Source organism: Nyctereutes procyonoides, unplaced genomic scaffold (genome assembly GCF_905146905.1).
Source record: "Nyctereutes procyonoides isolate TBG_1078 unplaced genomic scaffold, NYPRO_anot_genome, whole genome shotgun sequence".
NCBI lineage: Eukaryota > Metazoa > Chordata > Mammalia > Carnivora > Canidae > Nyctereutes > Nyctereutes procyonoides.
Window position 1 is genome coordinate 3,456,048 of NW_026575040.1, and position 20,525 is coordinate 3,476,572.

The 20,525-nt window shown below is 56.3% G+C and overlaps 1 protein-coding gene across 2 annotated transcripts in view; it reads right to left on the minus strand.

Moving 5' to 3' along the window:
- CD276 (CD276 molecule) overlaps positions 1-20,525 on the minus strand; it is a 27,991-nt gene continuing 7,466 nt past the window's right edge. The window contains exons 2-11 of one of the 2 annotated variants that reach the window (XM_055320113.1): positions 15,039-15,238; positions 14,662-14,791; positions 11,297-11,635; positions 10,798-11,112; positions 9,870-10,208; positions 9,409-9,705; positions 6,096-6,230; positions 5,196-5,237; positions 3,726-3,761; positions 1-1,448 (exon numbers count right to left, since the gene is read on the minus strand). In XM_055320113.1, coding sequence (XP_055176088.1) covers positions 1,426-1,448; positions 3,726-3,761; positions 5,196-5,237; positions 6,096-6,230; positions 9,409-9,705; positions 9,870-10,208; positions 10,798-11,112; positions 11,297-11,635; positions 14,662-14,737 — 1,602 coding nt within the window. In that variant the 5' untranslated portion in view covers positions 14,738-14,791; positions 15,039-15,238 and the 3' untranslated portion in view covers positions 1-1,425. The remainder of the gene's footprint in view (positions 1,449-3,725; positions 3,762-5,195; positions 5,238-6,095; positions 6,231-9,408; positions 9,706-9,869; positions 10,209-10,797; positions 11,113-11,296; positions 11,636-14,661; positions 14,792-15,038; positions 15,239-20,525) is intronic. The other variant, XM_055320114.1, reaches the window with a different exon arrangement.

A 20,525-nucleotide genomic window follows, 5' to 3' on the forward strand; every position in this document is an offset into this window, starting at 1 on the left:
TTTCTACAAAGCCGTTTATTTTTCCCAAATTACACCCCCAGTTAACAAAATTCCTCAGAGTCCCACATTTAAATTAGACATGCCACCTCTGCCATTCCCGGGGAAGAAATGTCAGCGGGAGGACTTCAGAAGTTTTCCGGGGGCTGGGGGCCAGCGAGAGACAAGCCAGGAGGTGTCCTCCCAGCCCCAGAATAGCACCATGGGAGGGGCGAGAGGCTGTGTCCCTGCGGCCCTCCTGGCCCTGCCCCGTCCCCAGGCTTCACCTGTGCTTCCGTTCCCCGGGGCCCGGGTGCCTTGGCCACCTGCCCACCTGCTCACACCTGGAAAGACTTTGGAAACCGCCTGTCTCTCCAGGTTTCTGCCCCCACCCCCTGCCCTGGTAGGGGTTAGGGATGGGGTGGGAGTGAGGTATCCAGGAAGCTGTGAGCACAGAAGAGGGGTACAGGAGGGGGCAGGGCAGAAGGCCCTCATGAGCCGCAGTTGTCTATCTCCTCACAGAAGCCAGTTGAAGGATGAGCTCCTTCAAGGATGGCTTGTCTTCTCACCTGGGTCCCCGGTACCTAACACAGTGCTGACACCCCATGGATGCTCAATGAACATTACTAGACCGGATGAACAAAAGGAAAAGAGGGAAAAGCAGAGGGATAAAAGGGACCCCCCAGGGGGCCCACGCAGACACCCGGGGACCCAGTGTGACCAGCACATGCTTCCCACGGGGAGGGAGCTCACAGGGCACAGCTCAGGGCACCACGGGAGAGACTGGGCGAAGGGAGGTCAGGACGTGTCCCCGCGCATGTTCCAGCACAAGCACCTGTGTGCCCCCGCGGGCCTGGGGGGAAGGGCCCTGTCTTCACTTAGTGAGGGAGGGAGGAGGCCAACGTGGGGGCCAGAGGAGGAGGAGGAGGCAGGAGGGAGATGCCCGTGGACTCAAGGAGATGCTGAAGCTGCTGTGGCCCTTTCTAAGGAGATGGGCTTCGGGGTGGGGGGGAGCGGTGAGGAGGAAAGGCTGAGAAATGATGACTAGTGTATCAGGGCCACTGGAGAAAGAAGGCCAGGGCAACTGTGTCTCCTGTCTTTGGAGAAATAAGGCAGAGGATCGTTCTGAATGTTGCCGCAGCCAGAAGGTCCACACAGCATATCCCCTGGAGAAATAAGGCGGCGGGGTGGTGTCTGTATTACGTCCATAAGAAAGAAGACAGCAGGATGGTTTACGTATCGTGTCACTGGAGAAATAAGGCAGCAGGCTGACTTGGGAATCACGTCCATTGGAGAAATAAGGCTGCGGGTGGTCTCTCTGTCCTTTGGAGAATGAGTGGACCCGCTGAGGTGGGAGCCATCTGTCGGGGGCAGGGCTCACACTGAGGCCCCAGTGCAGCCAGGGGAGGGAGCCCCCAGGCAGGGGCAGCAGCTCCCTGATCCTCATGGTCAGGCTATTTCTTGTCCATCATCTGCATGTTGAGATGGAAAAAAAATGGGGGGAAAGGCACTAAATGCAGGAGTCCTGCTCTTGGGCGTGCGCCAGAGCCCAGGCCCGCGGCCAGGCACTGCTGGGTGGGGAGTGTTGTGGGAGCGGCTGCTGCCCTCTGACCAGCAGCCCCTCTGCGGAGCACCGCCCTGGAGGCCCGCGCAGGCACAGGGCTGGCCATCAGACCGACCAAGAGGCGCCCCAGGGGGGCTGCCTAACTCCCGCAAGCCCTCTCTCAGCCCCATGGCTCCACCTGCCCCGCACGCTGCCCAATCACCTGCCCTCTTCTCCCTGGCACACTTGTCCCCTCCATGCCCCCCTCCTTGATATCCCCCTCCATCTTCCCTGGCCTGGCTCCCTCCCCTCCACTAGCAAGAAATCCCTTCCAGCTCCCCTTCCCACGCTGAGTCCCTCTGACCCTTGTCTCCACATGGGGGGCACCCAGTGGACTCAGACCCCCTGACCTGGGGAGAGTTCAGAAACCAGGGCCTGTGTGACCCCACCGCTTCCTCTCCCATTCTTTGAGCTCTGTCTGTCTGTCCCGGGGGAAGCAGTCCTCCCTCCTGGGCATCGCCTGTGTGTGCACCCAGCGTGACCAGAGACTGGGCGGCCAGGCTGCCTGGTGGGAGCAGGAACGGGGAGCCCACTGCACCCCGCACCCAGGCCATTCAGCTGCAGCTCTCTTCTGGTACCAAGCTGACATTTCCATCTCCATCTGCTCAATGCTTCTATGCCTCATTTGGTTCAGAACAAGGAGGCAGATAACTTATCTCCATCCCTCCCTACCCCAACATAGGTCCCTGACTGCCAGGGAACATTCTACAGCATTCAAAAGGACTTCTTGCTTCTGCATTTGTCACCCTGCCTAATCCTCACAACCACCTTGCAAGGGAGGTGTGCGTTCCACAGATGAGGGAACTTCCTGGAAGGCCAGAGGCAGAGACTAGCCCCAAGGTCCCCCCTCCAAACCCTGGGGCCTCTTTCTTCTGCACAGTGCTGCCTTCCTGAAGCCCTCTGACTGCCTTCTGTCAAAGTCTGAGTCTCTGACCCTCTTGAATCACGTATTTTGTAGAGGTCGCTGAAAGCCTCGTTGCTCCCCACCCCCACCCTTCTGGAAGTCTCCTGAAGACAGGGCTTACGTCCTTCCCTCCTCCCCTAGGTGTGGGTACGAGCATCCGGGAAGTCAGTGAAAGTCTATACCCTGACAGGAATGCCCAGGCAACCTGAGAAAGTTTCCATGACCTGTAGCAACCAACTTTGATGTTCTAGGTGGAAGCCATTCACATCGAGTGGCAAGTCTGCATCCAGGAATGTCTCATTCAAAATACACACACACACACACACACAGGATCACATATATTTCCACCCAAACACACATACAGAGATGTCGCTGTTGGTTGGTTTCAGTAAGAAAGAATCTCAAACTCACCCCCAACCAACCACCCCCTAATGTACCTGCTGATGTTACAGAAGATGAGTAATAACGACTGTTACCGGCTGTTAACCACCCACCTGCTAACCACCCACCTGCTAACCACCCACCTGCTAACCACTCACCTGCTAACCACCCACCTGCTAACCACCCACCTGCTAACCACTCACCTGCTAACCACCCACCTGCTAACCACCCACCTGCTAACCACTCACCTGCTAACCACCCACCTGCTAACCACCGACCTGCTAACCACCCACCTGCTAACCACCCACCGTGGACCAGGAATTAGGCTGCCCCGCCCGAAGCCACATTCCTTAGCCCAGCTTGAGTGAGGCGTCATGTGACAAGGTCCTGCCCCAGCACAGAAACTGGAGTAACAGGAGCTATTTCTAGACAAGCCCTAGAAAAAAAACGTTCCTCCCTTTCCTCTCCCCCTCCCCCCCCCCGTGTCTGGAGAAGGCCTGGGAGCTGGAGCAGCCCTCTTGGGCCAAGGGATGGAAGTTCTGAGTGGAAGAGGCCAGAAACCAATAAATGGAGCCCAGGTCGAGGACACCAGTGGCCCGAAGACCACCCGGGCCTAGACGGTTACAGGAGACGGGAATACATGCCTGTCTCTGTGATGCCCCTGTCACATCCGGAGCCTTGGTTACTCTGCCCTCGGCCATTTCACCGGGGGACAGTCAAGGCTGCTCTCCCGGGGACAGAGTTTCAGGTCACCAGGCACCAGGTGATAATCACCACCCACTGCTGCTGACCTTCCCCAGTGCCCCGCACTCAGGTGCACAAACACACAGACACACAAACTCCAGCACCCCGTGTCTTTACCTTCTTTGCTTTCAGAGTGTTTCAGAGGCCGCAGGGCTGCAAAAAAGGAAGGAGCACACAGTGAGGGGGAACCTCGGAAAGTGATGGGGTCAGGAGTCGGGCAGAGGGACGGGAGCCGAGGAAGAGGTGAGCTCTGCAGGGACTGCAAGAGGCTGGGAGGATGAGGGGAACCTCCCAGCCCCAGGGAAGGGGCCCTGGGCCGCCGTCCCAAGGCCTAGCTCCGCTCTGCGGCCCGTCACTCCCCATTCTTTGGGCCTCGGTTGTCCACATCTATACAGTGGGAACGGCTACCCTGCCCTCCAGGGAGCTAGGGAATTGGAAGCACCCCGCGTCTACTTAAAAAAACAGGGGCGCAGTAAGAAGCTACAGGAGGCTGCAGCCATCCTGGGTGGGCCTGGGGTCATGCGGAACCGAGACTGAATAAATCTCTAGGCCGTCCTCTTCGCCCCACCTCCTCCCCCTGGCAACTACATCTGCCTCTGAGCAAGAAAAATGAGGCCTGATCCCAGGGCTGCCTCCACACCAAAGGCAGGGAGTTAATTGGCAGAATTTTCAGCATCCCCAGGTGTCAGTCTCCCGCAGCCTTCATGGGGGCGGGGAGGGGACTGGTGTCACCTGGCACTATCCCAAATGACTCAGCGGGAACCTGCCTCTCCCAGCCCAGGAGCCCCAGAAGGGAGGGCAGGGAGGCCTCCAGTGGTGACAAAACACCGGTGGCTCGGCACCCGCCCCAAGTTGCTGGGCTCTGGGTTTGTGTCTCTGAAGCACCATGCCCTTCACAAACCACCCGTGTATCCAGTCACTCGAAAGAGCTTCAGCACAGCCCTCCGGTGCCATCGAGGCAGCGTCAGGATAACATTTTACAGAGGGACACTGAACCCCAGAGCTGCAAAGCACTTTGACCAAAGTCACACAGCCTCTAACCAGAACGGGACTGTCTGCCTACTAACAAGACTCCGAGATATCGAGCACTGACCAGGCACCGGGGATGGTAGCGCGCCCTCTATACACGTTATCTCATCTCATTAAACCCATACAACCTATGAAGGGAGGCAGTCATCAGGAGGAAACCAAGGCCCAAAGATGAAGAAACTGAGGCCCAGAAAGCAAAGTGACTTGCTTAAGGCCACGGAGCCCACACGTGGCAGCTGGAGCTGAAGCCCAGGCCGCCCCGTCTCCTGCTCCCTCACTCTTCCCCTAGGAAGCCACCAGACCCCACAGTGCAGGGTCACTCAGAGTGGAACCGGCCCTGGTAGAAAGGTCAGGGAGGCGGGAAAGATGAAGCAGCACCTGGGAGATTCACATCCAGGCCTAACACTGAGCAAAGACCAGACTCACCTGCGTAGAGGACCACCATCCACAGAACACACTTCATTCAAACCTCAAGCCACTGTGGCTCCAGACCCTAGAGTCCTGTCCCCGCCCCTGTGTCCTTCCTGCAGCCAAGACCAGCTCTAAGCTCAGACTCACCGGTCTTGGATCCCTCTCCATCCCCATCCTGGTCCTCAGCACCTGGAAGAAAAGAACTCGGTAAAGAAAGACTCTCAGGCCACTGCTGTTACTGCAGTTCTCCACCCAGAGTGCGGGACGTAGGTGAGCCGGTTGCGTAGGCCTGACCTGCGGTCCAGCTGTTGGGCACAGGGTGGGAGTCTGAGACCAGCACAGAGCAGAGCCCACCCCTCACCCAGACAAGCCCCGCCTCCTCACCCCTCCTCCTGGCCACCCACCGACCCCACGTCTCACCCATCCACCCATCAACCACCAGCCTCCAGCAGGAGCCCTGCCCGCCTCCCCATGCACTTGTCCTTCTACAGCTTGCCCCGCCACCGCTGCACCCACCCGTCTGTCCCTTCTCCACATATGCACCCTCCTTCTCCACACCCAGCCAGCTCCCACCTCTGACCATCCACTTTCATGTTCACCTGGGGAAGCCTCTGCGTGCCCCCCTACCACCCACCAGTATCAACCCCCCACTCCCCGACGCGTGCTCACCACCCCGCACTCACCAGAGTTGACACACTTAGCTGTCAAGCTCAAAGCACCTATTGACCAACGTCCACCCACCACCTGCCAAAGTCAACTCATACTGACCGCAGCCCAGCTAAGGGCAGCTGCTTCAGACCCTGCCCACGGGGAGGCAGACACACCCTCACACAGTGACGCCCAAAGCCACACCCCGGCCGGCCGGCTCACGCCTGTCTACAGGTAGAAGACATGTTCAGCCTCAGGCCACACACACAGTCAGGGCCCAAGTGCACACTCATGCTCATTCTGTCACCAGGAAGTGACCTGCATGTTGATGTCACAGACACACCAACGTACCCAAAGACACGTGTGTGCGTGCATGTATGCACACACCCTCTCACTCACCTGCATTCTCCTCCTCACAGCTCTGCTTGATCTTTCTCCAGCACACGAAGGCCAGGGCCACCAGCAGTGCGACAAGACATACAGAGAGCCCCACGGTCACCCACAGGGCCTCAGGGGGGAATGTCATGGGCTGCCCTGGGAGGGGAGTGGGGAGAGTGGGAAGAGACGGTCACGCCTGGCCCCCTGGTCCCTGAGGACAGCACACCCGGGGTCACAAGGTGTGAATGGGGAGCTCCAACACTATGAGGGGAGCTCACTGAAGTTCCCAGGCCCCTTCCCCACACACCGAGACACATCCAGACCCTGACAGCCATGGCTGCTGCAGACATGCTTCAACCTGGCAGGCTGAAGAGCCTGCCATCCATGATGCTCTAGAACCTTCTATGGCTCCGCACCGACTTGAATAACGCTTCAATCCTCTCAAAGACCTCTATTACGTGGCTGCTGCTCACCATCCCCCCAACCTTTCTTTCCATTTCTACTATAGGAACCTCTGCTCCACCCAAGCTGGTGAACTAACCATCCTCGGCAGAGACAACTGGCTCCCTCCAGCCCCCACGCCATTGTTGACTGGTTCCCCTACTAAAAAATTAAAAAAAAAAAAATGCTCCCAAACGCTCACTCAGTTTAAGATTCACCTCCTCTGGAGGCCCTCTCTGACTATTCCAGCCCTGCCTGGAGATATCCCCCATCCGATAGATCAGGGAGCCGGCTGGTCTCCGAGCCAGATCTGGCCTGTGGTCTGTTTTTGTACAGCCTGTAGGCTAATAATAGTTTTTATATTTGTGAAGGGTTACCAAAAAAGGAACAGGAAGAGCAGAAGGGGAAGGAAAATCAGCAGCAGCAACAGAGATCGTCTGTGGCCCACAAAGCCTGAAATATTTACTATCCATCCCTGAACAGAAAATGTTTGGGGAGCCCCACATGCAGTGGGGGTGGGAACCGAGGGTGCCGTGGTGAGGTCCTGGGTTTACCCCGGAGGAGGAGCCTTGCCAGGGGAATGCTGCTGTGAGACGGTGAGGGCCCTTCTGCTCGCCACCTCACCCTGCAGGGAAGGCTGCAGGCACCCACACCTGGGGCAGGGCCAGCGGCTATTGAGCACGCCGGCCAGGAGCCCAGGCCCTGAGCCCATGCTGGGTCCCGGGCAGAAGCCTCGGGGACGTCAGAGCTGGCCAAAGACAGGACTGCTTGGCTCTGCTCTCTGGAGAGAGCAGCCGCGGCCGGGCCCCCGGGTTCTGCAGAAGGCACCTGCAGCGCAGACAGCAGCGCCAGGACAGCCGTCGGCAGCAGAGGCCCGGGCAGGGGTGCAGACACTCGCAGCAGATGTTTCCTTCAGAGCTGCCGCTCAGGGCCCTGCAACCAAAGGGGCCCATCACCCAGAGGAGCAGGAGAGGACGGCGGCTGACAGGAGGGCCCAGGAAGGCTGGCCCGGGAGGCCCATGGAAGAAACCCCTGGGACCCCGGCTGGGGCTCCTGCAGCCAAGGAGGGAGCAGAGCCCCAGAAATATAGGCCGGAGTAGGGAAGATCTCTTTCTGCGTTCACCCCCTGGCTGCTGACAGTGCCTGCCACAGGCCAGACCTGCCCTGGAGTGAAGAGCAGGGCTCAGACCTGGGTCTTGCGGCTCCACATCCAGTGCCTGCTTCGTAGAGCACAGCACACGTAACTTCACGAACCTCCGGCGGGTGTGGGAGGCACCAGGCTGCAGGACTGACATTCTGAATCCCAGAATGTTTTACCAGGCACAAAGCTGCCTGAAGCGGAATACAGGCCAAGGGCTCCAAAGTAGGCCAGACCTGCTCTTCCAAAAACAGGAGGCTGGGTGGTGGGGAGGAGAGAAAATGAGGCTGAGAGGCTCAAGGTTGGATTCTGGTCCTGGCTCATATGCTCACGGCCAGGTCCCAGAGCCAAGGGCCACACACCCCACAGGTGAGGGGGGGCTCATGCACCTTCTAAACATAAGTGCCAACTATTGCATTTATCATTTACCTAATTTTCAAAGAGGTGCCTGCCCCCTCCCCCCCCAAAAAAAAATAAAGCCACTGTGCACGTCTGCAAACTTGGGGAAAGTTCTCTCTTCTCTCTGGGCTTTGGCTTCATCTCTGAAACAAAAGTGCTTTATATGTGAGCTACTGAAGTTTAAAATAAAAGGGTTCTTTTCCCCCTCTTAGATGGGGTAAGCGGTCTCCCTACAACTCCTTTTACACCCATAAACCTTTTCTGCACAGCATGGCAAATATCCAGCTCAGCCCAGTGTGCAAATTATCACAAAGTCCACCGATCCTTCAAGGCTTTCTCAACTCCCACCTGTCCCTGGGGATTTCTCCCAGCCGCCCTAGCCCACTTTGGCCCCTGCCTCCCTTCTTAGAAAGCTTCACTTTTTCTGCCAATCTCACTCTACCTGGTATTTCTTATTCTCTCTGGAAACACACCAGGCACGTGGAAGTCATGGGAAGGGGAAAGAGGCCAACCATGCAGATAGAACCCACTGTCCTGACACCAGCAAATGTGAGGAGGTCCCTGGAGCCAACCTGATGTCCCGACACAGATGGAGATGGCCTCCCATGGCCTGAGGGTGGGCCTGAGCCCTCTTCACCACCCCCCCCACCCCAGGCACAAGCAGCACCCACTGAGGTGGGCACTACAGGAAGGGAGGGTGTTTGGGCTGGGACCCCAATCCAGGGAACCGCCAAATGAGCAACATCGATCTGGTGATTGACCACATGGGGGCAGCAGCGATTCCCCCCACCTGCAGCGGACACCCGACTCCCAGGGCCTCGGTGGTGTCCATGGTGCCCATGCACGCAGCAAAGCCTTCCCATCACCCGGAGGAAAGCACCTCCCCACCATGTGGCGTCTGCCCTAGAACTCCCACCGCACCCCCAGAGTCCAGGGAGCTACCCCCGTCCCTGTATAAGAAGCACAAGCACCAGCTAAGGCACTCGGAGGAGGGTGACTATTACAAACGACCCTTATCAGCTCCTTCAAGCAAATCCCTTAAGGACTTCTTGGTGGAGGGTTTGAGACACCTGAAATGTATGAATATGTTTTTCAAAAAGGCTTCTGAGCCGGGGGTGGGGGGTGACTGGGTGACCGGCACTAAGGAGGGCACCTAATGGGATGAACACTGGGTGTTATACTATAGGTTGGCAAACTGAATTTAAATAAAATACTTAAAATGAATCAATAAAATAAATAAATAAAAAGGCTTCTGATCACCCAAACCTGCCTAAATTCCAACTCCTATTTCAGAAACCAGGCACAGCTCCCTGCATCTCCCCAGCTGTTCATCCGCCCCCCACCCCCCACACCTACCTGTGATGGTGACGGAGCCATGAGCGTCCTGCTGCAGCACCGGGTTGCGCACCAGGCAGCTGTAGGTGCCATTAGCGCCCAGCACCACCCTCAGGACACTGCGCACGTCGAACAGGCCCTGCTCATTGGCCATCTGCGACGTGGTCACGTTGCTGGTCAGGGGTGCGCCCTGCCCGTCCTGCCAGAGCACCTCAGCCTCCGGATAGCCCCGGTAGCTGGAGCACGTGATGGTCACCGTGTCCCCGGGCCGCAGGTCCTTGCTGGGCTCCAGGGTCATGCTGGGCTTCGAGTAGGGAGCTGGAGTGGGGCAGAGGGCAGAGGTGGAGGAGCTGCAAGGATTGGACGGGGGTGGGGGGGGAGTGTCACGTGGGAGAAAGGGCACCTGGGTCCTGGGGTTGGAGGCAGCACAGCAGAGAAGGGGCCCAGGGCAGCTGGAGGGTGCAGCCGGGGAGGGCGCTCACCTGCCACCTGCAGGCTGACCGCGGCGCTGCCGAAGTCCCGGATGCTCACGAAGCAGGTGAAGCTGCCTTCATCCGCCACACGCACGCGCTGCAGCCGCAGGGACGCATTGCCCTGGGCCAGCAGGTCGGGGAAGAGGGCCGTGCGGTTGGCGTACGCGCTGCCCTGGTCCCGGCCCTCGGCGAAGCTGTGCACCAGCTGCTTGGTGTCCGTCAGCTGCCAGATGAGGTTGAGCTGCGCCAGGCTGAAGCCGGGTTCGGGCGAGAAGGAGCAGCACAGGGTGGCATCGGTGCCCACCAGGGCCACCACGGGGTCCTCGGGCACCTGGACCTCCACGGCGCCTGGGGGACACGGGGTGGGCCGGTGAGGGGGGGCAGGGCCGTGCCAGCCTATCCACCCGCAGCTTCCCAGACTTCCTCCTCTGTTAACCCCCAGGTCCTTGTCCATCTTCCCACTTTCTCTCCAGACCCAAGAGCAGACTGAGTCTCCGATCTCCAGATGTGGAGTCACCCCCATCTTACAAGGATTACAGGGGGTTGACCTCGGGCTGACAGTGCCTGGGAGGGGGTGGGGGGGCAGGCCTGGGACAGTATCCAGCCCTAGCAAACCCCCGCCTGCTGATGGATCCGTTCCCTCGCCTATCCTTACTCTCTCTGTGGAGATCCGAATGCTTCTCCATCCTTTCCAGAGGCGTCTGGAGCCCTGGAGTCAGGAGTCCCAGAGGTGGAGAAGGCCCGTGACGGCTGTCCTCCCCGCCCAGCAAGGTAAGGCCCCCGCCTCCTCATCCTGTTCACCTTTCCTGTCATCACTACTAGGAACTTCACCATTGTGGAGACTGAAGGTAGGGAGCAAGGTTCCAATCCCGCAGCCCCTCTGATGGAACAAAGCCTCCCTCTCTCACGGGACATAAGCGAAACAAAAATAAAGAACCTGTGGGACTTCTGTGGGGCGTGATGGTGACGGAGCCATGGGCGTCCTGCTGCAGCACCGGGTTGCGCACCAGGCAGCTGTAGGTGCCATTAGCGCCCAGCACCACCCTCAGGACACTGCGCACGTCGAACAGGCCCTGCTCGTTGGCCATCTGCGACGTGGTCACGTTGCCGGTCAGGGGTGCGCCCTGCCCGTCCTGCCAGAGCACCTCGGCCTCCGGATAGCCCCGGTAGCTGGAGCACGTGATGGTCACCGTGTCCCCGGGCCGCAGGTCCTTGCTGGGCTCCAGGGTCATGCTGGGCTTCGAGTAGGGAGCTGGAGTGGGGCAGAGGGCAGAGGTGGAGGAGCTGCAAGGACGGGATGGCGGGGGGGGGGGGGTCACGTGGGGGAAAGGGCACCTGGAGGAACAGGTCTTGAGTCCTGGGGTCGGGGGGGGGGGGGGGCACAGCGGGGAAGAGGCCCAGGGCAGCTGGAGGGTGCAGCCGGGGAGGGTGCTCACCTGCCACCTGCAGGCTGACTGTGGCGCTGCCCAAGTCCCGGATGCTCACAGAGCAGGTGAAGCTGCCTTCATCCGCCACACGCACGCGCTGCAGTCGCAGGGACGCATTGCCCTGGGCCAGCAGGTCGGGAAAGAGGGCCGTGCGGTTGGCGTACGCGCTGCCCTGGTCCCGGCCCTCGGCGAAGCTGTGCACCAGCTGCTTGGTGTCCGTCAGCTGCCAGATGAGGTTGAGCTGCGCCAGGCTGAAGCCGGGTTCGGGCGAGAAGGAGCAGCGCAGGGTGGCATCGGTGCCCACCAAGGCCACCACGGGGTCCTCGGGCACCTGAACCTCCACGGCACCTGGGGGACAACGGGGTGGGCCAGTGAGGGGGCAGGGCCCCTGACGCCTCCCTAGTCCTCCTCCCCTTCCCGACTCTTCCACCCTTTGAGATGAGAAATGGGGGGGGGCGGGGGCGGGGGGCGGGGGGGGCGGGGGGGGGGGGGAAGGGGGGGGGGGGGGGGGGGGGAATGAACAGAGAAAAGAGAGGGTATTCTTAGACAGAAGGGTTCATTTAAATTATGTGGAAGATGAGATGACTACTGTATATGTATATTCAGTGGGAGTGAGATTGTGGTGGTTTGATTAGGTTAATTGATGTATAGCAAAGGGTATGTAATAATGTGTAGAATGGGTGTATGTATTTTATATAGGAAGAAGGTATGGTGATGTTGGTCGTATATAGGTTGAATCTGTGGCTAGCGGCCTGTTGGAGATATAGGTTATCGGTGGGTTAAAAGTATGATTGCAGGATAGGGAGTTAAGTTGTGTTCATGACTTTGGTTCGTATTTTGTGGTGGAGTTTATTGCATGCGTAATTTGTGGTCTTGGGTGGGATAATGTTGGTTTGTTTCTGGTTTTGTCGGTGGAGGTTAGTTGAAGATATAACATTGATGTGGTTGTTTTTTATGACGATAAGATATAGGACACTATAGTGGATTGTAGTGAGGCAGTGTCTCATGTAAATTTATATCTCAGAAGAAATTTGAGGTTATTAGGTATGTAAATGAGTTGGTCATAATTATAATGCAGGCTGAGAAGTGTTCATGGCAGTGGAAACAGCAGATGGGAAGGCCCTGAGGCAAGGTTCGGCTCCCTAAATGAAAATATCAGGTAGCTGTCCAATGTGGCCAAGAGTCTGGATGTGAGGGCTTTGTAAAACCAGTGAAGAGGGACGCCTGGGGGGCTCAGCGGTTGAGCGGCTGCCTTTGGCTCAGGGTGTGATCCCGGGGCCCCAGACTGAGTCCCACACATCGGGCTCCCTGCATGGAACCTGCTTCTCCCTCTGCCTGTGTCTCTGCCTCTCTCTGTGTGTCTCTCATGAATAAATAAATAAAATCTTAAAAAAAAAAAAACAGTAAAGAACTTAGGTTTGCCATATGCAACGGAAAGTCACTGCAGGTGGTGATGGTTGTAGGGGGGCGGGGGGGGGGCGGGAACCAGGCATAATCTGGCCAACAAGGCTTAAAACTCACTTCGGCTCCTCTGTGGAGAATGGATTCAGGGGTCTTTGTAAGAAGTGATGTTGGCTTAGCTCCAGAGGGTGGCAGAAGGGAACTGAGTCACTAGGGAGGCAGGACCAGGGCGCCCGGAGCAGGGGCAGCTGGGATGCTGGTACGAACTATAAGGAAGATGGGACAGATTCAAGGTTTATTGATGAGGACCTGCTGATGAATTGGAGGTGAGGGGAACACAGGAGCAGAAATCCCAGAAGCCTAGTATCAACTCATCCTCAGAACCAGGGCCAGGGGCATAGCCAGTGAAAACCCCCCTGGGGCAGATTCCCCTGTTCCTCCCCTGCCCTTTAACCTGTGAACTGGCAAGCCTCCTCACCCAGTCACCTCTACCTCCATTCCTCTGTCACCTCCTTCTTTTAGAGCCCCGAAAGGTTAGACAGGGATCCCCGAACCTTTCTTTGGGGGAGGCACGCTCCCTACCCTGGCACTGCCATTCTTGGGTAAGTGTGTGCTTTGGCCACCAGCACTGCAAGCACACTCAAAAAAGTGTAAAGATCAAACAGTCTTGACACAAAGCTGACTGGATAGAGCACCCCTTAAAAGTTTCTTGCATTTAGAAAAACAACACCTTATGGTTAGTGTTTTTATTGGTTTTTTTTTTTCAAGATTTTACTTATTTATTTGAGAGAGAGCACAAGCGGGGGGGGGGGGGGTGGCTGTCCGGGCAGAGGGAGAGGGAGAAGCAGACTCCGAGCAGAGAGCCCGATGTGGGGCTGCATCCCAGGACCCAGGAATCATGACCTGAGCCAAAGGCAGAAGCTTGATGGACTGAGCCACCCAGGTGCCCACAGTATTTTTACTGTGAATAACTCACAGGGAGAGGGTATCATGATCTTTGCAGCGTGTAGAGGTCTCTAAAGGTCTTATGCTGGCCCTGGATCTCTCCATGCAATACCACATGCCCCAAGCCAGCTCTCCAACTGGTGCCCCTTATGGGGGGGGGGGCACTTAGGGATGAAACTTGTGGGAGGAATAATCCGGAAGGAAGCGCTTTCCGTAAAAGAATCAAGAGCAGCGGCGGCTAGAGTTGCTTCCTCTTTGTGATCAAGAGGGGGCACCAGACACTCAGCTTTGCATTCCCTATGGCAGAAGAAGGCAGTCTTTCCCTCTGCCAGAGGCTGGTTAGGATTTAAAATATGGTAAGGATGTTGTTATTCAAAATAATGCCCTTATTGAATGCTGACTGTGTGCCAAGAGCTGCGTGGGAAGATTTACATCATTTATCCAACATGGTTACTGAGCAGCTACTATGTGGCTGGCACCAGTCTTGGCACCGGGGGTAGACCCTACTCTTTGAGCAGAGTGGCCAATAAGCGGTAAAAACACAACGTGTCAGGCGGAGATGAAGGCTGGGAAGAAGCATGACGAAGTAAAGTCGAGGGTGGGGAGAGATGGTGTGCTATTTTTTACAGGGTAGCCAAGAAACTTTGCTAAGAAGGTGACATAGGAGCCAAGACCTAAAAGAAAGAAATAAAGGATCAAGGTATGCCAATGTCCGGAGACAAATGATCCAGGCAGAGGAAGGAGACAGTTTGTGCAAAGGCCCTCGGGATGGAGAACACACACTGTGTGTTCAAGAAACAGCATTATCACAGCAAGTGCTCACATTACCAGCTTACAGAAGAGGAGACAGAGGCGAAGAAATGCAAAATAAGTTGCCTGTCGAATCCCAGTGCAAATGAGTGGACAGGGGACAGTGGGAGGCAGTTGGCCAAAACTCCCCCCACCTCGTCCCTGCTAGGCAGACGGGCTTAGCCGAAGCCCTGATGGGAATGGGTGCCCCCCTCCAGCCTCCACTCTGCTCCCCTCACCTGTGATGCAAAACCACAGCGCTGCCAGGGCCGCGGCCAAACGCACACCCACATCCGCGCTGGCCCGACGCAGCATCTTCCTGAGCGGCAGCTGACAGCTGGGCTCTCCGTGGTGGAAGGCTGCCCCTGCCTGCAAGGAAGAGGAAGTGAGGCCTTGGTCTCAAAGGGTCTTCCCCAGGCCCGCCCTCACCTCCTCCCCCCTGGACCAGCTCCAAGAAGGAAGGCTGCGACTGCCCACTGGCAGGTCCTCCCTCCCACTCCCTACAAGGCTCTCCACTGAGGGCTTTTTGGAGACATGCTGGCAGAAGGGAACTGAGTCACTAGGGAGGCAGGACCAGGGCGCCCGGAGCAGGGGCAGCTGGGATGCTGGTACAAACTATAAGGAAGATGAGGCAAGGTGGCAAGTAGAGGCAAGGCTGGCCGGCTCAGGGCAAGAATGTGCACAGATCAGCTTGGATCAGTTCGGCTCCAGATAATAGCTGGTGGGGAGAACGTGGGCTGAGGATGGAGTCAGGTGTAGAAATAGGCTGAAAAGTCTGAAGTTTATCTTGAAGGCAACTGGGAGCCGCTGAAGGTTCTAGAACAGGGGAAAGGATAGGATCAGTGCTGTGCTCCATAAAGACAACTGACAGCATCTGCAGGAGAAATGAGATAAAGGAGATCTGGGTGAGGGACGCCTGGGGGGCTCAGCAGTTGACCATCTGCCTTCGGCCCGCGGTGAGATCCTGGGGTCCTGGGATCGAGTCCCACGTGGGGCTCCCTGCATGGAGCCTGCTTCTCCCTCTGCCTGTGTCTCTGCCTCTCTCTGTGTGTCTCTCATGAATAAATAAATAATCTTAAAAAAAAAATGAAAGAGGCCTGGTCTGGGGTGGACCTCAGAGGCCAGAGTCAGGGCTAAGGGATGTGTCTGGGGCTACAGGTGAGACCTGAGCCAGGGAGGCCCTCTCCTGCCCCTGGCTGCACCCCGCGGCACCTGCCATGGGCCGGCTACATCCACCTTTACCACCACCACCACCCCCGCCCCGTCCCACTGGACCCGTTTGGATTTAGGCTCCGGCCCCATTCAACGAGAACGCAAAGACGTCCCCTTCTCCCAGCCACGCGGGGACACAGCCGGGTCCGCTTGGTCCCATTTTGCAAGGGGCAAAACAAAGGCCCGGGCGAGCGAGGTGCCTGTGTTAACGTGATGCGACCTGCCGTCAGCAAGCTCAGAGGGTTCGGTTCCCACCTCGGGCCGGCCCAGCGCCCAGGGCTCCGGGAGTCCCTCAGCCGAACCGGGTGCACCCGCCCGCCCCACCGCGGGAGGCCCTGGACAGCCACTTCCTTCCCAGACGCTCCCAGTCCTAGCCTGGCAGCCGCACAGCCTCGCGGCCCGCGGAGTCAGCAGCCTCCGCTCCATTCACAAAGGCCCCTTGGCGGGCGCCACATCCAGCCTACAAGGGCGACCGCTGGCCACAGGAAAAGCTAGCAGGCCGCGGCCTCCACGCTGCCCCGGCCCCCCCTCCAAAGAAGCACCAGGGACTAAAGATTAAGAAGCTTCCAGATCCTACGAGTCCCTTCCTCCCTTTCACCCCCAGGAGAAAACCAAGGCCTATCTGTTCTTCCCAGGCCACCTCCCTCACCCTTCCCATTGCTGCTTACGCCTGCCACTCCCGCCCGGGCCCATGGGGCCAGTCCTTCCTAGACTCTGAACCCGGCAAAGTTCCCACTGTCACGGCTTACCCTAGGGAAAAGCCCGACAACCTAGAACCAAGAAGACCTGAGAACTCCACAGCACCAAGAGATTCCTACCCCAACAGGTGGGCCCCGGGGGCTGAGACGGGGATGGAGAAACGCATCTCAGAGACCCAGTTCTGCTCAGGGAATGGGAACATGGTCTGGGAACAGAGAGCCAATGACCGCTCACTGGGAGAGATGGGGTGCCCCTGCCTCAGAGCCTCATGGAGACACGCAGATCTCATGCTGCATTTGTACCATCCTCCCCACCTTCTCTACAAAGGGGAATTCTCATTTCCTGGAGGGACCTGCCCTGGAGTCCAGCATGTGCCACCCCTCCCAGTGAGTCACCAGCCAGCTCTCCCTCCTCCTCTTCCTTCATCCCAGTTTCAGCCAAATGTGGGAACTCCAAGGAGCCCTGCCAGGAAACAACACACAGTGCCTTGGCTTTCCCCGAGAAGCAGGACTGAGGCGCCCAGGCCACCCTTGACCTGAAGGTACAGCAAGTTCATTCAATCCCAGCAGGGGTGTGGCCACAGGGAAGCTCCCAAGAGATGACCCAAGATGTGCCCCATTAAGCCAAAATCAAGAAACAAAGGCCGAGACTCTATACCAAGACATCCCCAACCTAGGGATGCTCAAGAGGAATTCATTGTCCACACCGGTAACCAACCCTGTATCTCTTAACCCCCTGCCTCCTCCCAATCCCTGCGGGGTCTGCCTGGACAAGGCTTCCTACCAGGAGGGCAAGAAGAGTCAAACCACTTAACTAGCGTCAATCTGTGCTCACCAGTACAGCATAGAGGCTGAGCTTCTGAAAATAGCAGTTAAAGCACCTGGAGCAAGTGATGCCTGAAGCAGTACACATCTAGACTGCCCAGATACTTGAACCAATCTTGGATTTTTTTCTCTCAAGCTAGTTTGAGCTAAGCTTCTATTACCTGCAACTCAAAGACTCCTTGAATATACATGCATTTGTGTATTCATGTATTCGGTAGCACATTTAGCGATTCACGGAGTACTGGCATTGGGGACAGAGAGATGACTAAGCTGTGTCTGTCCTCATGGAGCCTGCACTCCATGCAGCCTGCACTTCTTAGTGCCGGGGAATTCCTGCACTTCAATACAGTATATTACTCAGATACGCTGAGGGCTACTTGGAGGTACCTCAGAGACATAACTACCCTAAAGGTGGGTCCGGAAAAATGATGAGCAGCTCCTCAGGTAGACAGGCTGGGAAGGGTGGCTTTTCTCCAGTTCTGAGAGACCTGTCCTCCTGGCACTGCCTCGGGGCCTCTCAACTGGATCCCTTTGAAATAGCAGAAAATGAGCCCAAAGTTTAGGGTTCTGGTCCCAACTCTGACACTGCTAGGCATTTTTTTAACAGTTATTCTCTAAACTCAGTCTTCCCATGTATAAAAGAAATGCCTTGGGCAGCTCCAGTGGCCCAGCGGTTTAGCACCGCCTTCAGCCCAGGGTGTGATCCTGGAGACCCGGGATCGAGTCCCACGTCGGGCTCCCTGCATGGAGCCTGCTTCTCCCTCTGCCTGTGTCTCTGCCTCTCTCTCTCTCTCTCTGTCTGTCATAAATAAAATAAAACAAAATCTTTTAAAAAAAAAAAAAAGAAATGCCTTGCTGGATCCTAGTGGAACTTCATTAGTGTGTTAAATCTTCACATACCACATCCTTGCGGTTGAGCCAACTAAGCATCACACAGGTCACGCTGAAATACACAGGATGACTGTGGCAGGAACCACGAGTTTCCCCCTCATATATATTATTCTCATCTTCTGTAGAATTTTTAGTTTAGGCACATGGTCCCTCAGCTAAAGACTACAGATCCCGGCCTGCCTTGTGGGCGAGAGGTGTGTCCCTGTGACCATCTTCTGGCTAACAGGATGGGAGAGGAACTGATGTGTGTGTCTGGGTCATACCCTTACAGAGAGGGAACATGCCCTCCCTCTTCTCCTCCCCATTCCCACTAGCTGGAACACAGCTGTGGTCACCATCTCAGACCATGCTCCAAAGGCAATCCTCTGGGGACCTCAGAACAGCAAGACACAACCCCCCCCCCCGCCCCCCGACGGGCTGCAGTATCAGCCCTGGACGTACCCGGACTGTCACATGGGTGAGAGCAAGCATCTACTTAAGTGTCACTGTTATTTTGGGTCTTTCTTACAGCATCTGAAGTGACTAATTTAAGGAGCCATCCCTCCCCTCCTTTCCCTCGTTCTCTCCCCGCTCTTCCCACCCCATGAAAATTGCCACTGTTCAGAGCAGCAAAAGTAAACCACATCTAAAATAGGTGTTTCAAAATACCAACTGGACACTATCTCATCTGAGTCACTTAGTGATGCCTGGGCCCAGCTCAGGAGGTATTCCAAGGGTAGACATGACCTGGCTTGGGGATGGTTTTGTTTGTATGGGGGGGGGGGGAGGGGAGGAGAGAGTCAAGGATGTCCCAGAGGCTTGAACAAACGGGCATACGTGGGCACACAGCATAAGGTGGGGAGACCTGGAAATGAAGCATGTTTAGGAGGAAGAACAATTTCTGCTGGGCTCGAGCGACAGAGCATCCAGGCCAAATGTCACACAGATTCCTGGACACACAGAGCTGGAGCTGAGAACAGGACGGGGAGTTATCCAAGCACTGGGAGTGATGGGAGCCAAAGTTGGGATCATTGAGGGAGATCATGGATGAGGAGAGATTCCCCCAACAAATTCTGGAGAAACCGCAGGAGTTAATGGTCAGATTATCAGAACAGGGAAACTCTCTCGGGCCACTCTCATAACCCGTTTGCCCCCTCCAGTGATGGGCACCCACAACCTCCCAAGGAAGTCCACTGGCTTTTGCGCAGCTGTCACTGGGGAGAGACGGCCTTATCTCGAGCCAAAATCTGCCTCCCATATAGCCCCTGTCCATCCTCCTTTAACCTTATCCATGTCTGCCTCCTCTCCGCAAGTTTTAGATCTTCTCCCTTGATGAGGTCACCCTGGACAGCCATGCCATACTGTTCACCAAGCTAACCCCAAATAATAGACTATCAATTTGTGGCCAATGACTAGAAACCAGTTATTTGCATTGCAGCAGGTCCTCATCTCTGCCATCCTCTTCTGATTGACTTGGAGAAAGGGTGGAACTTTATGGGATATTTCACTTGTGCTATTATTACATTTCATCCGATTAAGTCGGCTCTATCATTTCAACTGCCACAACCTTTTCTTCGAAATCGCAGCAAAATACATGGAGTGTGAGGTTTACCCTTTTAACCATTTTAAATGTACAGTTCAGTGGTGTGAGTACAGTCACGGTGTTGTGCAACCACGCCATCGTTGTTTGAAGTACTGTTGTGACAGTTCCTGGTACATAGAAGGTGCTCGATAATTTTGTGGTGGATGAAAAAAAAAAAACAGAAAAATGAATGTCACCCAAAAAGGTTGCCCTCTTCTCCCTGCTTTGTTTCTTGGGTCATCAAGGTCCTCAGGAAGAAGACAGGAAGAGGAAGATCCCACAGCACTAGGTTTCTGCCCCTGGATCAACACCCATCAGGGCTTTGGGATTAGCAATCTCCCTACTCAGGCTGCCACCCAACCACCCATCACAGGTCTTATTCCCCTTCTGGTGGAGGACCAGTCAAATGGGGAAGAACCAGGAAAAAAAAAAAGGCTCATCTGAAGAAAAATGGACTCTTCTTCAAGTGCTCAATTAATAACGGGTTCCAGAATTTTGTTAGGGGTTAAGGACATGATCACCAATCTGTTGTTCCTAAAATCTGCCTTCTTCCTCCTAAAACTGGTTATTTGCTCATCTCAAATCTTCCAGCACTCAACTATCCACTCATGCAACAAACATGATGAAGTACTATGGGCATGGAGGGTCAAGCAGTTGCTTGGGGGAGTGCGGAGACTCTGAGGAGAAGTCATGTCAACCGTCTGGCAGCTTGAGGGAAGTCATCAGGGAGTTGGCCCCCACAGCATACTCTGAGAAGAGACAGACTCTGGGGAGTGACTGTCAGGAGATGGGCCACGGGAGTTGGTCAGGGGTTGGTTAAGGATTGATTCTGTACACAGTGGGAAACCGTGGAGGGCTACGACCCCCACCCCCACCCCCTACCCCAGTTGTCCTGAAATATCCACGACAACTTCTC